The sequence below is a fragment of the Microcebus murinus genome, chromosome 20 (assembly GCF_040939455.1).
Source record: "Microcebus murinus isolate Inina chromosome 20, M.murinus_Inina_mat1.0, whole genome shotgun sequence".
Lineage (NCBI taxonomy): Eukaryota > Metazoa > Chordata > Mammalia > Primates > Cheirogaleidae > Microcebus > Microcebus murinus.
This window is the reverse complement of record NC_134123.1, coordinates 24,283,148-24,299,047: the sequence shown is the minus strand read 5'-3', so window position 1 is coordinate 24,299,047 and position 15,900 is coordinate 24,283,148. Positions and strand designations below refer to the sequence as shown.

General features: G+C 40.7%; 2 protein-coding genes and 2 non-coding genes across 4 annotated transcripts in view; 3 read left to right on the top strand and 1 right to left on the bottom strand.

Annotated features, from left to right (window-relative positions):
• COG4 (component of oligomeric golgi complex 4) overlaps nt 1-2,466 on the bottom strand; it is a 28,601-nt gene extending 26,135 nt beyond the window's left edge. Inside the window, exons 1-2 of the mRNA XM_012772450.3 lie at nt 2,282-2,466; nt 448-530 (exon numbers count right to left, since the gene is read on the bottom strand). Of these exons, the coding sequence (XP_012627904.2) occupies nt 448-530; nt 2,282-2,440 (242 nt within the window). The 5' untranslated portion in view covers nt 2,441-2,466. The remainder of the gene's footprint in view (nt 1-447; nt 531-2,281) is intronic.
• A 237-nt stretch (nt 2,467-2,703) lies between these two features.
• Nucleotides 2,704-15,900, top strand: part of SF3B3 (splicing factor 3b subunit 3) — a 47,415-nt gene continuing 34,218 nt past the window's right edge. The window contains exons 1-7 of the mRNA XM_075995780.1: nt 2,704-2,827; nt 5,377-5,516; nt 8,920-9,246; nt 9,968-10,140; nt 10,678-10,819; nt 13,724-13,836; nt 15,121-15,258. Of these exons, the coding sequence (XP_075851895.1) occupies nt 5,447-5,516; nt 8,920-9,246; nt 9,968-10,140; nt 10,678-10,819; nt 13,724-13,836; nt 15,121-15,258 (963 nt within the window). The 5' untranslated portion in view covers nt 2,704-2,827; nt 5,377-5,446. The remainder of the gene's footprint in view (nt 2,828-5,376; nt 5,517-8,919; nt 9,247-9,967; nt 10,141-10,677; nt 10,820-13,723; nt 13,837-15,120; nt 15,259-15,900) is intronic.
• On the top strand, nt 9,552-9,628 carry LOC142863016 (small nucleolar RNA SNORD111). Its single transcript, XR_012913903.1, has one exon. It is a non-coding gene; the product is annotated as a small nucleolar RNA SNORD111 (small nucleolar RNA).
• LOC142863015 (small nucleolar RNA SNORD111) lies at nt 14,849-14,940 on the top strand. Its single transcript, XR_012913902.1, has one exon. It is a non-coding gene; the product is annotated as a small nucleolar RNA SNORD111 (small nucleolar RNA).

Sequence of the window (15,900 nt, the reverse complement as noted above, 5' to 3'; positions counted from 1 at the left end):
CAGGGGGCCACCTATCATGTAACATGTTCGCTACAGCATGGCAGCATGAGTTGCCTGTGTACCATGTGGTTCCCAATGTAGACATGTGAATTATATATTCTTCATAAGGCCCCAGGCTCAAAACTAGCATGAGTTAAATACCATGGCAGTTAATGTGTCAAAATACAAATTCCTGGACCCTACCCCCAGAGTTTCTGATTCAGTAAATTTGGAGTGGGGGCCCAGAATTTGCATTTCTATCAAGTTTCCATTGGATACTGCTACTGCTGATCCAAGGACTCTTTGGGAACCCCTGAAGTATACCCTTAGGTGTTCACTTTACCTTGAAGTAATGCTTATCTACATTTCAAAATCATCTAGCAGTTTATAACAGGAAGAAAAATAATTATTTGTCTAATGGACCCTGTTGGAGTTTATAATAGCTCTTACTGAGGTGCACAGACTCACCCCATTCGGTGGAGAGTGACCATCTTATTTTCAATGGTGGTTTGTTGTTCCAAAAGAGCATCCAGCTCTTTCTCTACCATTTTCTGAAACACAGAGAAATATCCTTTCATCAGAATAGTCAGAAGGAACCTTAAGAGTTATCTAACCCAACCACTTAGCTGAACGGTGAATCCCTCTTATTTCTTCTTTCCTTCTACTATACTCCCCTCAGACTTTAACAGTTAACACTTCATTTTTGGACTTACCATATTGCATTATGTTTGTTACCTTACATGTATCTTACTCCATCTCGCAGGTGAGCACCACAATGGGAGGGAGGAAATAAACTTTTATTCAGTATCATTAGCACAGTGCCTACCACAGGAAGGCATTTAAAATACACTGCCTAAAAAAATGACATTTTCAAAGTGGCAGTCACAAAAAAATGTCTTCTTGGTGCATAATCAGTACCCAGAGGGTACAATTCTAACTCAGTCAAGCCATTTACTGTGCTACCTCAATTTATGAAACCTTCTTATGTCTCGCTTTTCTCATCTGTAAAAAAAAAAAAAAGGAATACCAATACATACCCCATAGGACTGTTGTGTCAAATGGGGTAACATAAAGTGCTTAGCATGGTATATAGCATATAGTTCAACAACAGCCATTAATATCAGCTATACATTTTTATTAGTAGTAAAATAGCCCATAGCTTGGCATGGTGGCATGCTACTCAGGTGGCTGATGCAGGAGGATCCCTTGAACCAAGGAGTTCAAGGCTGCAATGAGCTAGGATTGTACCACTGCACTCCAGCCTGGGCAACAGAGCACCTCTAAAAAACAAAAATAGGTAGCAGGCTGCGCTTTCCAGGACCTGGGGCTTACTGGGATGTTCCTGAAGCCTGCTGCTTTAAAATACATACATACATACATAAATAGCCCAGTAGGCTCCAGAGAGAAACTTCCCCCGACAGTCATCAAATACAAACACATTACTGATATTGTTCTGTTTGTAAGATTTCCTTATTTTTCCACCCAAAGTATTGATCGACTCAATGAATACAAGCTTAGGAAAGTTAAGTTACTAAATTTTAAAACACATCTTGCTGAAAAACGTATCAGAAACTGCTAGAATTGGTGCAAGTTAATATTTGAAAATATTCAAGCCTAACTGACATTCTAAAGTGAATCGACAGCAGCAGGTTGCGATGAAAAAGTGAAGAAGGCAGAAGGAAATAGAATTTTATGAAATGAATCTTAGAATCTAGTCCACGCCCCTCATTTGACAGAATGAAGCGATGAAATGACTTGTCCAAGATTAGACAGTGTGCCTGAGTCTTAAAAGCTCCAACTTCTACCAAGCTGTGCATTTAACTCAAACGCATAAATCACACTCCTAAATCATTCCCCAAAAGAGAAGTCTTAAAATGCTTCAAGGAGTTTATCTGCAATGACCTTCCCCTTAAAAGAGCTAACAGGATGAAAGTGTTTCATAATTTTTAAATTGCCAAGGCAATGCAAGAGGCTGATTATTCTTATTTTGAAAACCAAGCGCTCTGGCATAAACTCTCAGTGAAGAAACTAGAACTATGGGCCAGGGAGATCAATAGGGAGTTGAGGGGAGAGGGTGTAGATCGCCCATATATTGGGAAAAACAACGCTGGGCAGATCTGACCGAGTACAAAGAGGTGACAGGTCCCCCCAAATACCCAGCTACATTTCCGCTTCTTTGTTTTCCCGCTTTTTCTGATTTTCCCAGCAGAGAGCTTCCCACAGCCCGATTTCCCAAGACTGAGGCTCCTATGGCCCCTGCCCCTGAATCCCCCTAGAAAGACAGGAGGCTCAGCCCTCCCACCTCCTCGCCGCAGAGCCGTTCGTACACAGCCTCCAGCTCCTGCAGCTCTGTCAGGGAGCGAATGAGCTCGGTGGAGATTTCGGAGCAGCGGCCACCTCCCACCCCCTCAGACAGCGGAGGCATCCCTGACAACTTTTGAGGGGCATCAACGTTCGCCATCTTGGTTCCTGTTCGACACTTCCGGGCCCGCGAGGCCCCTTAGTCGTTGGCGCGCTGCGTCCTTGGGGCTGCCCACAGAAGTGCCCAACGAACTCTAAAAGACTACTTTTTGGAAACATTATTAATCTTCTATTTTCATGGAAAAAGAAACGGTAATAATGTGTGTTTAAATAATTTTCAATGCGTTATGGAAGCAAGCTGGAAGCCATTTAAAAATTATGTATTTTCTTCAGGCCCGGGTTGGGTAGCATTTTTCGCCGCGCGCCACCGAAAGGTCCCTGTCTTGAGGGCTAATGGCGGACGCCGGTGGGTTGGGGGTGGCTGTGGCTTAGGCCTTGAGGGGACTGAGCATCCGTCTGATATCTACGTCATCCTTCACACTGTAAGGTAAAGAAACGGCCTTGCGACTTCCCCGGGCCCAGGGAGGGGGAGAGTGGCCATGTAGAAGCGGGGGCGAGACTTTTGTGGGGGCCTCAGGTAGTGTAGGCCTGAGAGATCCGGGCAGGGGACGAGGAGATGGGGAAGAATGCTTGGGGGGCGAAAACGGCTTCCCGTCCTCCTTGCGTCCACAGGGTGGGAACGTGTCTTGGTTCAAAATAAGGTTTATTGAGTTGCTTCGCTTTTGGGTCCTGGGGCCTCAGACGGGGAAGTGTGAGAAGTAGCTGGAGGGACGCCTCCCTTTGGAGAGGGTAAATGTACACTGATGAATGATAGATCGTAAGTGTATTTAAGTGTAAATAACGGAAACAGTCTTTGGAGCCAAGGCTCTGGTTTGAATTTGTGTTTTGGTAGTTGGGCAGCTTGCCTCGTCTTCTGAATCTCCATTTTCTCATGTGCGAAATGTGGGACAATAGTATCTATTTTGGAGACTTTGCAGAATTCAAATGCGATGATGTTTTTTTGGAAGATGGAGTTAGCAATCACAGGTTTCTTGTAGTAATCACGGACAGGAGGTAGACGTGGGGGAAATTACAAAGCTTACCAAGTTTGGGCCGTTAATGGTTCTCGGTGTATTGTTCTTCTAGTATACGACTGATCTTCCTTCAAGATGCAGCTTCCTCTATTACCCAAGATTAAAATATAACTGGAGAACCTGGATCCTGCTAGGTTTGGGGAAAATGAATTCCAAGGGTTTGTAATAGATGGTATCAATTATGAAGGAACGAGAGTGTAGGCTGAGTTCTTTCAGTCAGCTGTAAACTAAGAAAAGAAGTGGCGCTTGGTTTCCTGTTTGTCGTCTTCTTGATCGTTTCTCCACTTGCTTCTCTTTCAACCTGAATCAGACCTTCTCCTTCATCTTTCCCTGTGATTCTAGAGAATCATTAAAGATGTATCTTTAGTGCTTTAAATAGGAAGATTTGTATCTGTCAGGATCGATTTCTTGTCACCTTGCTTTTCCCAGCCCCAAAATGATTATTACTTATGAGAACATTTACTTATAATTCTCTCTTCTGCTTTAACAACAAAATCAAATTTGGATGTTAATTACACGGCAATGACTTTGGATTTCTCAAGATTTCTTGCTTTTGTCTCAAATAATACTGGGGAAAAATAATTCAGTTTACTTTTCAGCAGTAACTGTAGAAGTGTAGTTTTGGTTTAATCTTTGTGGCAGAGGCACCTCTATCTGTACTCTCTTCAGTCCTGTCTGCTGAGAAGGAATCCTTTTTTGTGACTTTATGCCTTCTCCTGAAAAAGCGAGAATTCAGTTTTTGGTGGTGAATAGGTTTAAGTTTTAAACTTGAACCACTTGTCAAGTGGTTTGCATCTGATGCAAAGGAAAACTATGCTAAAATACCAGTTTTCATCTTTTAGATGAGCAAAGGTTGGAAATCTTAATATCACCTTGGTTGGGGGGAAACGGATTCGCATGCACAGCTGGGCACGTAAATTGATAGTCTCTTTGAAAGGCATTTTGGCCGGATCTACCAACATTTCAAATGTATGAACCCCTCAGTTCAGCAATTTTACTTCTGGGAATTAATCTTAGAGATCTACTCATGCACATATAAATGACCTACATACAAGGGATTTTCTTTGCAGCAGTGTTCATAATAGCAAGAGATTAGAAACAACCTGAATATTGGTCAGTAGGGTATTGGCTAAATGAATTATAATATGCCCATTCAGTGGAATACTCTGTGGCTGTAAAATAAAAATGAGAAAGCCCTTTGTTTATTACTATCATAAAGTAGATAAAATAATAAAAAGCAAGTTGCAGTATAGTGTGAGTATATAAAATATAGTAGCCAACCTTTTGTTAAAAAGGGGGAATAAAATACCTACAAACTGGGTGTTGTGATGTGTACCTATAGTCCTAGCAACTCTGGAGGTTCAGTTGGGACAATCCCTTGAGCCTGGCAGTTTGAAGCTAGCCTGGGCAACAAGCCAGACCCTTGTCTTTTAAAAGGAAAACACAATAAAAATGTATGTTTTTACTTGTGTATATTCTGAAAAATATTTGGAAGGAAGGATATAATAAGAAGGTAAAATTGATTTCCTCAGGGAGGACTTGATGGCTGGGGAATGGGTTGCAGGGAGCTTTTTGCTGTGCTTTTGAATTCTGAACCATGTAAATGTATATAGGCCATCAGAATACAAGTAAACACAGATCTCTTTAGTTTCTGTGACAAAGACAAATAGGCAGTATTGATTGCATTAATGGTACAGATCCCAGCTCCCAACATTTTCACCACTTGGTATGCGACTTTAGGCAGGTGAGCTTCAGTTTCTCTTGATAGGATTCTTGTGAGATTAAAGGCAAGATATATGGCATAGTGCCCTGGCATGTAGAAGGAAATCTTAATTAAAAATACGTTGTTCCTAAATAGGTCTTACTCTACTGGTTCTGCTGACTTAAGCCAGAAGTGCCCATATAGAAATGTCTGTTAAAATAGAAATTGCCCAGCTGTTTTTCTGTTTTTATGTCTTTTTAGCTTGCTTTGACTTGACACTGTTGTTAGAACCAAGGCCTGGAGTTCTGGGTGGCTCATTTTTGCCGCAACCATGTTCCTGTACAACTTGACCTTGCAGCGAGCCACTGGCATCAGCTTTGCCATTCATGGCAACTTTTCTGGTAAGTCCTCTAGTTACTATCTTTCGGAAGTTAAGAGAAATAATGGGGATTTTGCTTATCTCTTGTGGAGGAAATGTTTTCCGTTTATGAGAACACAATTAGTAAATGTGAACAATCCAAATCAGGCTTATAATTTATGAGATTTGGTGTTAAATTGAGGTGTATTATCTGTTACCTAATTTCAGGTACATTTCATTGCTCACATTGTATAATCTTATCTCATGGCATACATTTCTTGGCTACCAAGTTGTGTGCATATTGCTGTGGCATAATGATATGTGTAAGACTATCTGTGATCTTCAATTTGACATCAAGTTGGATTAAAAAAATGTAAAGTATTTGTCAGGTTGAGAGAGTAGTTTTAAAAACGGAATATTGAGCCTTATTTGGTGTTTGAAAAGAGGAGGGAAAGTGTAATTTAGGTGGAGAGTGCTGCTTGTGTAGAAACATTATTTACTGATGTTTGTTCACTACCTACTTTGGCCCATGGGTAGTAAGCTGGAGTGGTGGGGGATATTTTTGGAAAGATGGTGAAGATGAAGGTGTGAATTATGTGAAATTTCAAATACTGGAATAGGAAAAGAAATATTAGGCAATGTAGTCATTGAAAATGAGGTACTTATGTGTATAAAATAAAAAATTTTCATGCCATTTACAGATTCAACATTCACGAATTAATCCCAAGTAATGCAGGAGGTTTGATTGTGTAGAATATTAACATAATTTTGTTGACGTTCAAAGCTGAATACCTACTGTATCTTAACTGAGCAGGAGCCTGACGGACCACACAGAATTCGTATTTCATTTTGGCAATATTTTCTCTGATCCTCATTGTAATTCTTACTGTGGGTCTGAGGGCTTCACTTAGGTAGTTAGTTATTCTTTGCTACATTTTATGAAGGCAATGAGATGTATACTTGAATTTGAAGATTTGTAACTGACTTTATTGTTTAATGTGGTGATTCTCAGCTGGAATTTGTATGAGAGGGTTTTTGAAGGCTTTTTTTTTTCTTAAGAGACAAGATCTCACATCGTCATTCTGGCTGCAGTGCTGTGGCCTAATCATAGCTCGCTGTAATCTTGAACTCCTGGGATCAAGTGATCCTCCTGCCTCAGCCTAGGACTGAGGCATATGTCACCGTGCCTAATTAATGAAAAAATTGTTTTTGTAGAGACAGGGTCTTGCTATGTTGCTCAGGTTGGTCTCAAACTCCTGGCCACAAGTGATCATTCTGCCTCCCAAAGTACTGGGATTACAGGTGTGAGCCTCCAAGCCTGGCCTTTTAAAGTATTGCTACTTTTAGTCTTCAGTTTCCTTTTCCAGTTCAAACTTCCTATTTTAAAAATTATACAAAATATTTTTTCATAACCATTACAAAGCACTGTAATTTATGTGATACTTTACATTTTCTTTTTTTTTTTTTATAAAGGGTTTTTCTGGGGGGAGTAGAGCAACTGGGCTAGAACAGCTGCTGTAATAAATTCTTTTCATACTAGTTCCTGGGACCCCTGATAAGCATCATCCTTATCAGGAGGGATAAGAAATGCCAGTTTTGGCTGGCCTGTAATCCTAGCACTCTGGGAGGTCAAGGTCAAACTCTTGGATTTCTCAAGGTCAGGAGTTTGAAACCAGCCTGAGCAAGAGCAAGACCCTGTCTCTACTATAAATAGAAAGAAATTAGTTGGCCAACTAATATATATAGAAAAAATTAGCCGGGCATGGTGGCGCATGCCTGTAGTCCCAGCTACTTGGGAGGTTGAGGCAGCAGGATCGCTTATGCCCAGGAGTTTGAGGTTGCTGTGAGCTAGGCTGACAGCGAGACTCTGTGTCAAAAAAAAAAAAGAAATGCCAGTTTCTCTCTTGCATTCCATTCCATTCCTTTTTTTTTTTTTTTTTCCTGAGGCAGAGTCTCACTCTGTTGGCCTGGCTAGACTGCCCTGGTGTCAGCCTAGCTCACAGCAACTTCAAACTCCTGGGCTCAAGCGATCCTTTAGCCTTAGCTTCCCGAGTAGCTGGGACTACAGGCGTGCGCCACCATGCCTGGCTAATTTTTTCCATATATATTAGTTGGCCAATTAATTTCTTTCTATTTTATAGTAGAGGTGAGGACTCGCTCCTGCTCAGGCTGGTTTTGAACTGACCTCTAGCAATCCACTTGCCTCTGCCTCCCAGAGTTCTAGGATTACAGGACCAGGCCTACTTTGCATTTTCTAAAGCACTTTGGAGCACTTAATCTTATCTGATCTGCAAAGAACCTTTGGAAACTAAGGTGGCCTGATAAGTAGAGGCATTTTTACAAATGAGAATGGATTGGAATGGATAGTGGGTGGAATGTCAGATAGGTGAGGAAGACTGTTAGGCATTAGATTATGAAAACCTGGACCATGGCAGTGGGACTAGAAAGTGAAGGATATGAATTTCCAGTCTGGCTGGCAGATAAAATAACAGTAACAGCAGTTTAGTTGAGACCAGAGGGGGACTTTGAAGAAGGAAGAACGAACTTACTTAAACATTTAAGGTTAATGACAACTCATCCAGGTATAATTACATAGCAGGCAGGGAGAGATGGGGACATAGTTGCCTGTTACGCATTTGGAAGTGTTGATTGCAGTTAAGAAAGTGAACTTCTTAGGAGTTTAGAAATAACAGCATATTTTGGATAGTAGCTTCAAAACTTCTTTGAGACACTTTATCAAACTACATAGAAGGTTAAATGATTTTGTAGAGCAGTAGCCTTAAAGATGGACTGGAAAGAGTCTATGGAAAATTTTAATCTTAGGAAGTTGCTATATATTATACTTTAATACCATTTACAGGCAATTCCCAATTAGCAGATTGATGGCAAATCTTAGAAAAATAAAAAGGAGTTGTTTTTTTTTTTTTTTTTTTTTAAAGTAACCTTAGTGGGTTGGGCGCAGTGGCTCAGGCTTGGAATCCTGGCACTTTCGGTGGCCAGGGTGGGAAGATTGCTTGAGGGCAGGAGTTTGAGACTAGCCCAGACAATGTAGGGAGATCCCATCTCTACAAAAGAATAAAAAAGTTAGTTGGGTGTGGTGGTGTGTTCCTGTAATCCCAGCTGTTTAGGAGGCTGAGATGGGAGGATTGCTTAAGCCCAGGACTTTGAGGCTGCAGTGAGTTATGATTGGGCCATTGCACTCCATCCACAGAGTGAGATACTCAAAAAATAAATAATGAAAAGTAACTTGCGTGACCATTTTTAAAGTTTTTTTTGATACTACTTAGATCATTTCAGTTCTAGGAAAAATGCTTTTTCAAATAAAATAAGTTAACTTAAAGCACTGGGCCTCCAAATTATTGAATCTTAAGTAGCATTTCTGTCTATCCAGCTTACTTTTTAAACTAGCTCTGATTGTTAATGATCTTTATTTTTTGGTGATCTAGGAACCAAACAACAGGAAATTGTTGTTTCTCGTGGGAAGATTTTGGAACTGCTTCGCCCAGACCCCAACACTGGCAAAGTACATACCCTTCTCACTGTGGAAGTATTTGGTGTTATCCGGTCACTCATGGCCTTTAGGCTGACAGGTGGTACCAAAGACTACATTGTAGTTGGCAGTGACTCTGGTCGAATTGTTATTTTGGAATACCAGCCATCTAAGAATATGTTTGAGAAAATTCACCAAGAAACCTTTGGCAAGAGTGGATGCCGCCGTATCGTTCCTGGGCAGTTCTTAGCTGTGGATCCCAAAGGGCGAGCTGTTATGATTAGTGAGTGACTTGCTATACTTGGTCTATTGAGTACATCTCTTAAAAATGCTCAGTTTAGGATAACAATGCTGTGATCTTGGCACTGTGCCAGTGGATCACTTACGTGGGTAAAGTTTAGCATCATATTTTGATTTACTATAGGTTTAAAGTTACGTTTCCTTTAAAAATAATGGAAAAAATTTAATGCACCTTTTTTGCTTCCCATCTAGTTGGAAATAGGGTTTTTTCCACTTTCTTACTTCATCTGTAGTAAAAATGATACAGTGAAATGATCTGTGTTAGACAACGAATATGGTTGCCTTCATAAGCCTAAGTGATGATTCACATTCATGTCTCTTCTCTGATATATTCTTGAAGAAAATTCGGTGTATCTGATCGGCCTCTAGAGGGCAACCTTCTCTGAGCAGTCACAAAACGGTTAGGTGTAATTCAAAGAATAAATAAAGCTAACAAGTTTATGAATTACTTAGTTTTTCAATAACCTTCAATCTAGGACAGAAAAAATTTTAAAGAGTTAATGAAATATTAAGATCCTTATTAGGAAGGAGGGATTATGCTATTATTTATGCTAAGGATAGAGAACAGAATCCTGAGTTACTACACTTGTAGAGTTAGTGTTGGCTGTTAATAAGAACAGTGATTTTTAAAAAATAATCACAATGTGAATCTAGCTGTTCTGTAATCTCTCTTTTTGTTATCTGGAAATCTTCTTTGACTACAGGTGCCATTGAGAAACAGAAATTGGTGTATATCTTGAACAGAGATGCTGCAGCCCGACTTACCATTTCATCTCCCCTGGAAGCCCACAAAGCGAACACTTTAGTATATCATGTAGTTGGAGTAGATGTGGGATTTGAAAATCCAATGTTTGCTTGTCTGGAAATGGATTATGAGGTAATGGGGACCTTGTCTTTCTCTTTCTTTGGATTTCTTTCAGTCACCTGATTGTTCTCTCTTACTTGTGTATATCTTAAATCTGTCCTGCTAGCAGATCTTTCTCAGATTCCATATGCCTTACTGAAATTCTCTGGAATGTTTAAGAGCTTAACTAATGACATAACCTTTGCTCAGATTTAAGTAATCTCCCTATGAAAAACAAGGTATTGGGAAAAGATGCATGAAAAAGGTGAAGCTATATTTGGGGTATTTTTTTCACAGGGAAGTAATGAAAATCAGAACTTACCATTCTTTGCCTTGAATAGAAAGCAGTATCCTCTAGTAGAGGGATCCTGGATCCAGAATTTGGAGATTCAGGTTCTTGTTTTAGCTCTGCCACTTTCTAGTAGCATCAGCTTGTTCAAACCATTTGGGATCTGTAGACCTCTGTTTCCTTGTTGGTAAAATGGAGGAGTCCTGATACTCTTTTCAGATCTAAAAGTTTTTTGATTTTATGCTGCTGATTAATCTTTGTGCCACTTTTCTCCTCTATAGGAAGCAGACAATGATCCAACAGGAGAAGCAGCAGCAAATACCCAGCAGACACTTACTTTCTATGAGCTAGACCTTGGTTTAAATCATGTGGTCCGAAAATATAGTGAACCTTTGGAGGAACATGGCAACTTTCTTATTACAGGTACTTTTCTCTCAGAGCTGCTTCCTGTACTGTTTTACTTGGTCCATTTTATGTCCAAACTTAATAGGTTTTACTTAATAGGGTTTGGAAACTTACCCATTTGTAGTAAACCTGAGTACCTGTCTATCTTTTGGAGAGTTTAGAATTTCATGTGGTGGAGTGATAGAAAAGTATTGTGTCGGCCAGGTGCAGTGTCTCACACCTGTAATCCCAGCACTTGGGAATGCTGAGATGGGAGTATTACTTGAGGTTAGGAGTTTGAGACCAGCCGGGGCAACATAGCAAGACCCCATCTCTACATAATAGTTAAAACAATTAGCCAAGTACAGTAGTGTACATTTGTAGTCTTAGCTACTTGAGAGGCTGAGATAGGAGGATTGCTTGAGCCCAGGAGTGGGAGGTTGCAGTGAGTTGTGATGACACCACTGTATTCCAGTGTGGGCAGCAGAGCAAGACCCTATCTCAAAAAAAGTGTTGTGTGAATAAAGTACATGGCTTCTCAGTAACTCTTACTGTAATGGGGGCAGGGAGGAAAGGATGAGGAGAGCAGTCACCTTGGATATTGATTACGATTAGTTGCTGTGATAATTTGGCTATAGTCAGTCTTTCCCTCTCATCTGAACCTAGTTCTTAGAAAAGAAATGAAATTGACAAACTCAACAAGATAAAACTCTATGTCTGTGCATTTGAAAACTTAGATGAAATAGAAGTTTTTTTTCTTTTTTTTTTGAGTCTCACTTTGTTGCCCAGGCTAGAGTGAGTGCCATGGTGTCAGCCTAGCTCACAGCAACCTCAAACTCCTGGGCTCAAGCAATCCTTCTGCCTCAGCCTCTCGAGTAGCTGGGACTGGACTACAGGCATGCGCCACCATGCCCGGCTAATTTTTTCTAGATATATATTAGTTGGCCAATTAATTTCTTTCTATTTCTAGTAGAGACAAGGTCTTGCTCTTGCAGAGGCTGGTTTCGAACTCCTGACCTCGAGCAATCCGCCCGCCTCGGCCTCCCAGGGTGCTAGGATTACAGGCATGAGCCACTGGGCCTGGCTGAAATGGAAGTATTATCAGGTTAATTTCTTTTTGGAACAATTTTGGTAACAGTAAGAAATTAACCTGATAGACCAACATCCATTAAAGAAATTGGAGCAGTACTTAAAAATCTTGCCTCCAAGGCCAGGTGTGGTGGCATGTGCCTGTAATCCTAGTACTTTAGGAGGCTGAGGTGGGAGGATTTCCTGAGCTCAGGAGTTTGAGACCAGCCTGAGCAAGAGCAAGACCCCGCGTCTAGTAAAAATAGAAAAAACTAGCCACGCATGGTGGTGCATACCTGTAGCCCCAGCTACTTGGAAGGCTGAGACAGGAGGATTTCTTGAGCACAGGAGTTTGAGGTTGCTGTGAGCAAGGCTGACACCATGGAACTCTAGCCCGGGCAACAGAGCGAGACACTTTCAAAAAAAAAATCTCTACCCCAAAAGATTCAAGGTCTAGGATTTTCAGGGCGCTTTTATTATCTTGTTGAAAGATGTATTCTGTTTTTAAACATATTTCTCCAGAGACTAGAAAGAATAATACTCTGCTGTTCTTGTTATTAGTCTAATAAGACTTTAATACAAAACTGGGGAGCGATAGTAACAAGAAAATTTACAACTAGTTAATACTTACGATTATAGATAGAAGAATCGCAAATCAACTTAGACAGTATTTTATTTTATTATTTTTTGGGGGTGTGCTCATTCATTTTTTAATTTCAGCCTATGGGGGTACAAATGTTAAGGTTATGTATATTACCCATGTTCCCCCTCGCTCTCTCACCTGCCCAACACCCAATAAATGTTATTTCTGTATGTCCACTTAAGTGTTGATCCATTAATACCAATTTGCTGGTGAGTACATGTGGTGCTTGTTTTTCCAGTCTTGGGATACATCACTTAGTAGAAGGGTTCCAGCTGTATCCAGGAATATACAAAAGGTGCTATATCACCATTGTTTCTTAAAGCTGAATAGTACTCCATGGTATACATATACCACATTTTATTAATCCACTCACGTATTGATGGGCATCTGGGTTGTTTCCACACCATTGCGATTGTGAACTGTGCTGCTATAAACATTCAAGTGCAGGTGTCCCATTTGTAGAGTGAACTTAGACAGTATTTTATTTTATTTTATTTTAAAGCTAGTTAAGCGTGGTTGTGGGAGGAGACAATGTTAAGTCAGCTTAACAATAACCCACAACCCTTGGACCAACTATAGACAGTATTTTAAATGCACATAGCTAAATAAGATTTTTGGAGGAGCTCAAAGATGGTTCACCATTAGAAAATCAATGTCACGTTAATTCATTATATTAAGACTAAAGGTGGACAGCTATATTTGTGATCATTTACATTTTGGCAGGCTTGGGGAAGATAGTGATCAAATTCTTTCTATTTTGGATAAATTGCATTTGCTATCTAAAATGAAATATATCTGTTGTTTGGGAGAATTTTGGAGAATAATATAAGAGCACTTGTTTTTATAGGGGCTTCATTATTCAACCAATTTTTATTGAGCCTCTATAATCAATATGTGCCAAGTCAGTCTCCTGGGTCCTGGTACTTCAGTAGTGAAAAATTATATGTGGTACCTTTCTTTGCGCAAGATTGAATCTAGTGGTAAATACAAATAAATGACAAGGAAATTACTGGAGATTGTGTCAAATGCCATGATAGCATAGAGGAGGAATCTCTAGCCCATGGAGAAGAAGGTGCCCTTTAAGCTGAGACCTGGGGACTAGTTAGGAGTTAGCGAGGTGCAGTACCTAGCACACTACCTTCATTAAGTTGTGCTGAAGGAGACAAGGAGTTGGAAGCGGAAGTAGTTCATGATTATGTCAAGTCACTGCTAAGTTTTATTTTCTCTGACAGTTCCAGGAGGGTCAGATGGTCCAAGTGGAGTGCTGATCTGCTCTGAAAACTATATTACTTACAAGAACTTTGGTGACCAACCAGATATCCGCTGTCCGATTCCTAGGAGACGGGTAAGGTCTTTGCCATGAGAGGGGGAGATATTCCATTTTGTGAAATGGATTTAATTTTTGTAATTACAGTGTAGTCTCTTAGTTTCTCTGTTACCAAGTTTTAGTTTTGTATAAATATTTATTTATTTATTTATTTAGAGACAGAGTCTCGCTTTGTTGCCCAGGCTAGAGTGAGTGCCGTGGCGTCAGCCTAGCTCACAGCAACCTCAAACTCCTGGGCTCAAGCAATCCTCCTGCCTCAGCCTCCCGAGTAGCTGGGACTACAGGCATGTGCCACCATGCCTGGCTCATTTTTTCTATATGTATCAGTTGGCCAATTAATTTCTTTCTATTTCTAGTAGAGACGGGGTCTCGCTCTTGCTCAGGCTGGTTTCAAACTCCTGACCTTGAGCAATCCGCCCGTCTCGGCCTCCCAGAGTGCTAGGATTACAGGCATGAGCCACCGTGTCCGGCCTTTAATTCTTTTTTTTTTTTTTTATTTTTTTTTTTGAGACAGAGTCTCACTTTCTTGCCCAGGCTAGAGTGAGTGCCGTGGCGTCAGCCTGGCTCACAGCAACCTCAAACTCCTGGGCTCAAGCGATCCTCCTGCCTCAGCCTCCCAAGTAGCTGGGACTACAGGCATGCGCCACCATGCCTGGCTAATTTTTTTTTGTATATATATTTTTAGTTAGTCAATTAATTTCTTTCTATATTTTGGTAGAGACGGGGTCTTGCTCAGGCTGGTTTTGAACTCCTGACCTCGAGCAGTCCGCCCGCCTCGGCCTCCCAGAGTGCTAGGATTACAGGCGTGAGCCACTGCGCCCGGCCCGGCCTTTAATTCTTAATGAAACATTTTTTTTTTTTTTGTAGAGATGAGGTCTTGTTATGTTGCCCTGGCTGGTCTTGAACTCCTGGCTTTAAGGAACTCTCCCGCCTCAGCCTCCCAAAATGCTGGGATTACAGGCATATGAGCCATTGCACCCAGGACCAGGGGTGGTCCGAGTGGTAGTATTGTGGACATGTGTTTTATTCACAGCCTGAAATGATGACTCTCTTAAATTTCATGTCTCTTCTCCGACATTTTTCTGTGGAGATAGCTTTTGCCTTATTGATCTGATCAGGCTATAGAGTAGAATTGTGACTCTTTTGGTACTCCCTTTGTATATTTATAACACACAAGCTATTGTGTTATAGTGCTGTGGCTGTCAGGCTGCTCTGGGTCAGTAAGGCTTTTGCCTCTGGGCTTTGTCCAGAACTAAGAAATACTCATTTCTAAGATGTTGATTTTGTATTTAACTATGCTAGAATGACCTGGATGACCCTGAAAGAGGAATGATTTTTGTCTGCTCTGCCACCCATAAGACCAAATCGATGTTCTTCTTTTTGGCCCAAACTGAGCAGGGAGATATCTTCAAGATTACTTTGGAGACAGATGAAGATATGGTAAGTAGACCATGGATGGAGGGGAGAAATGAAAAAACCCATTTGTTGTGGTTAGTTCAGTTTAATAAATATTCCTACAATTTTGCATATATATATGTGTATGTGTATATATATATATATTTTCTGGGTGGGAGGAATTGTGAGGTTTTTGGTCAGGGGTGGGAGGGTGGGGGAAATGGAGTCTTGTTTTGTCATCTGGGCTAGAGTGCTAACTCCTGGGCTCAAGTGATCCTCCTCGCTGGGATTACAGGCATGTGCTACCATGTTGGGCTGATTTTTCTATTTTTAGTAGAGACGAGGTCTTGCTTTTGCTCAGGCTGGTCTTGGACTCCTGACCTCAAGCAATCTTGCTGCCTTGTATTCCCAGAGTACTATGATTACAGGTGTGAAGTCCCGTGCCCAGCCCATTCCTACAATTTTAATAGAATTAAATAACCTTGTTGTAAGAATTGATGTTTGTATGTACATTTAAGGTTGACAAAGCTGTTTTACAAATCATTTATCCAGTACAACTACTCTCTGAGATGAGATAGAGGACAGTTAATATGTTACAAGTTAAAATAATGAGAACTTAGAAAGTGGTTGCTATTGGTTCTGGTATATGAATACAGGTGTTCTCTGTCTTGCTAACAAATTTCTGGT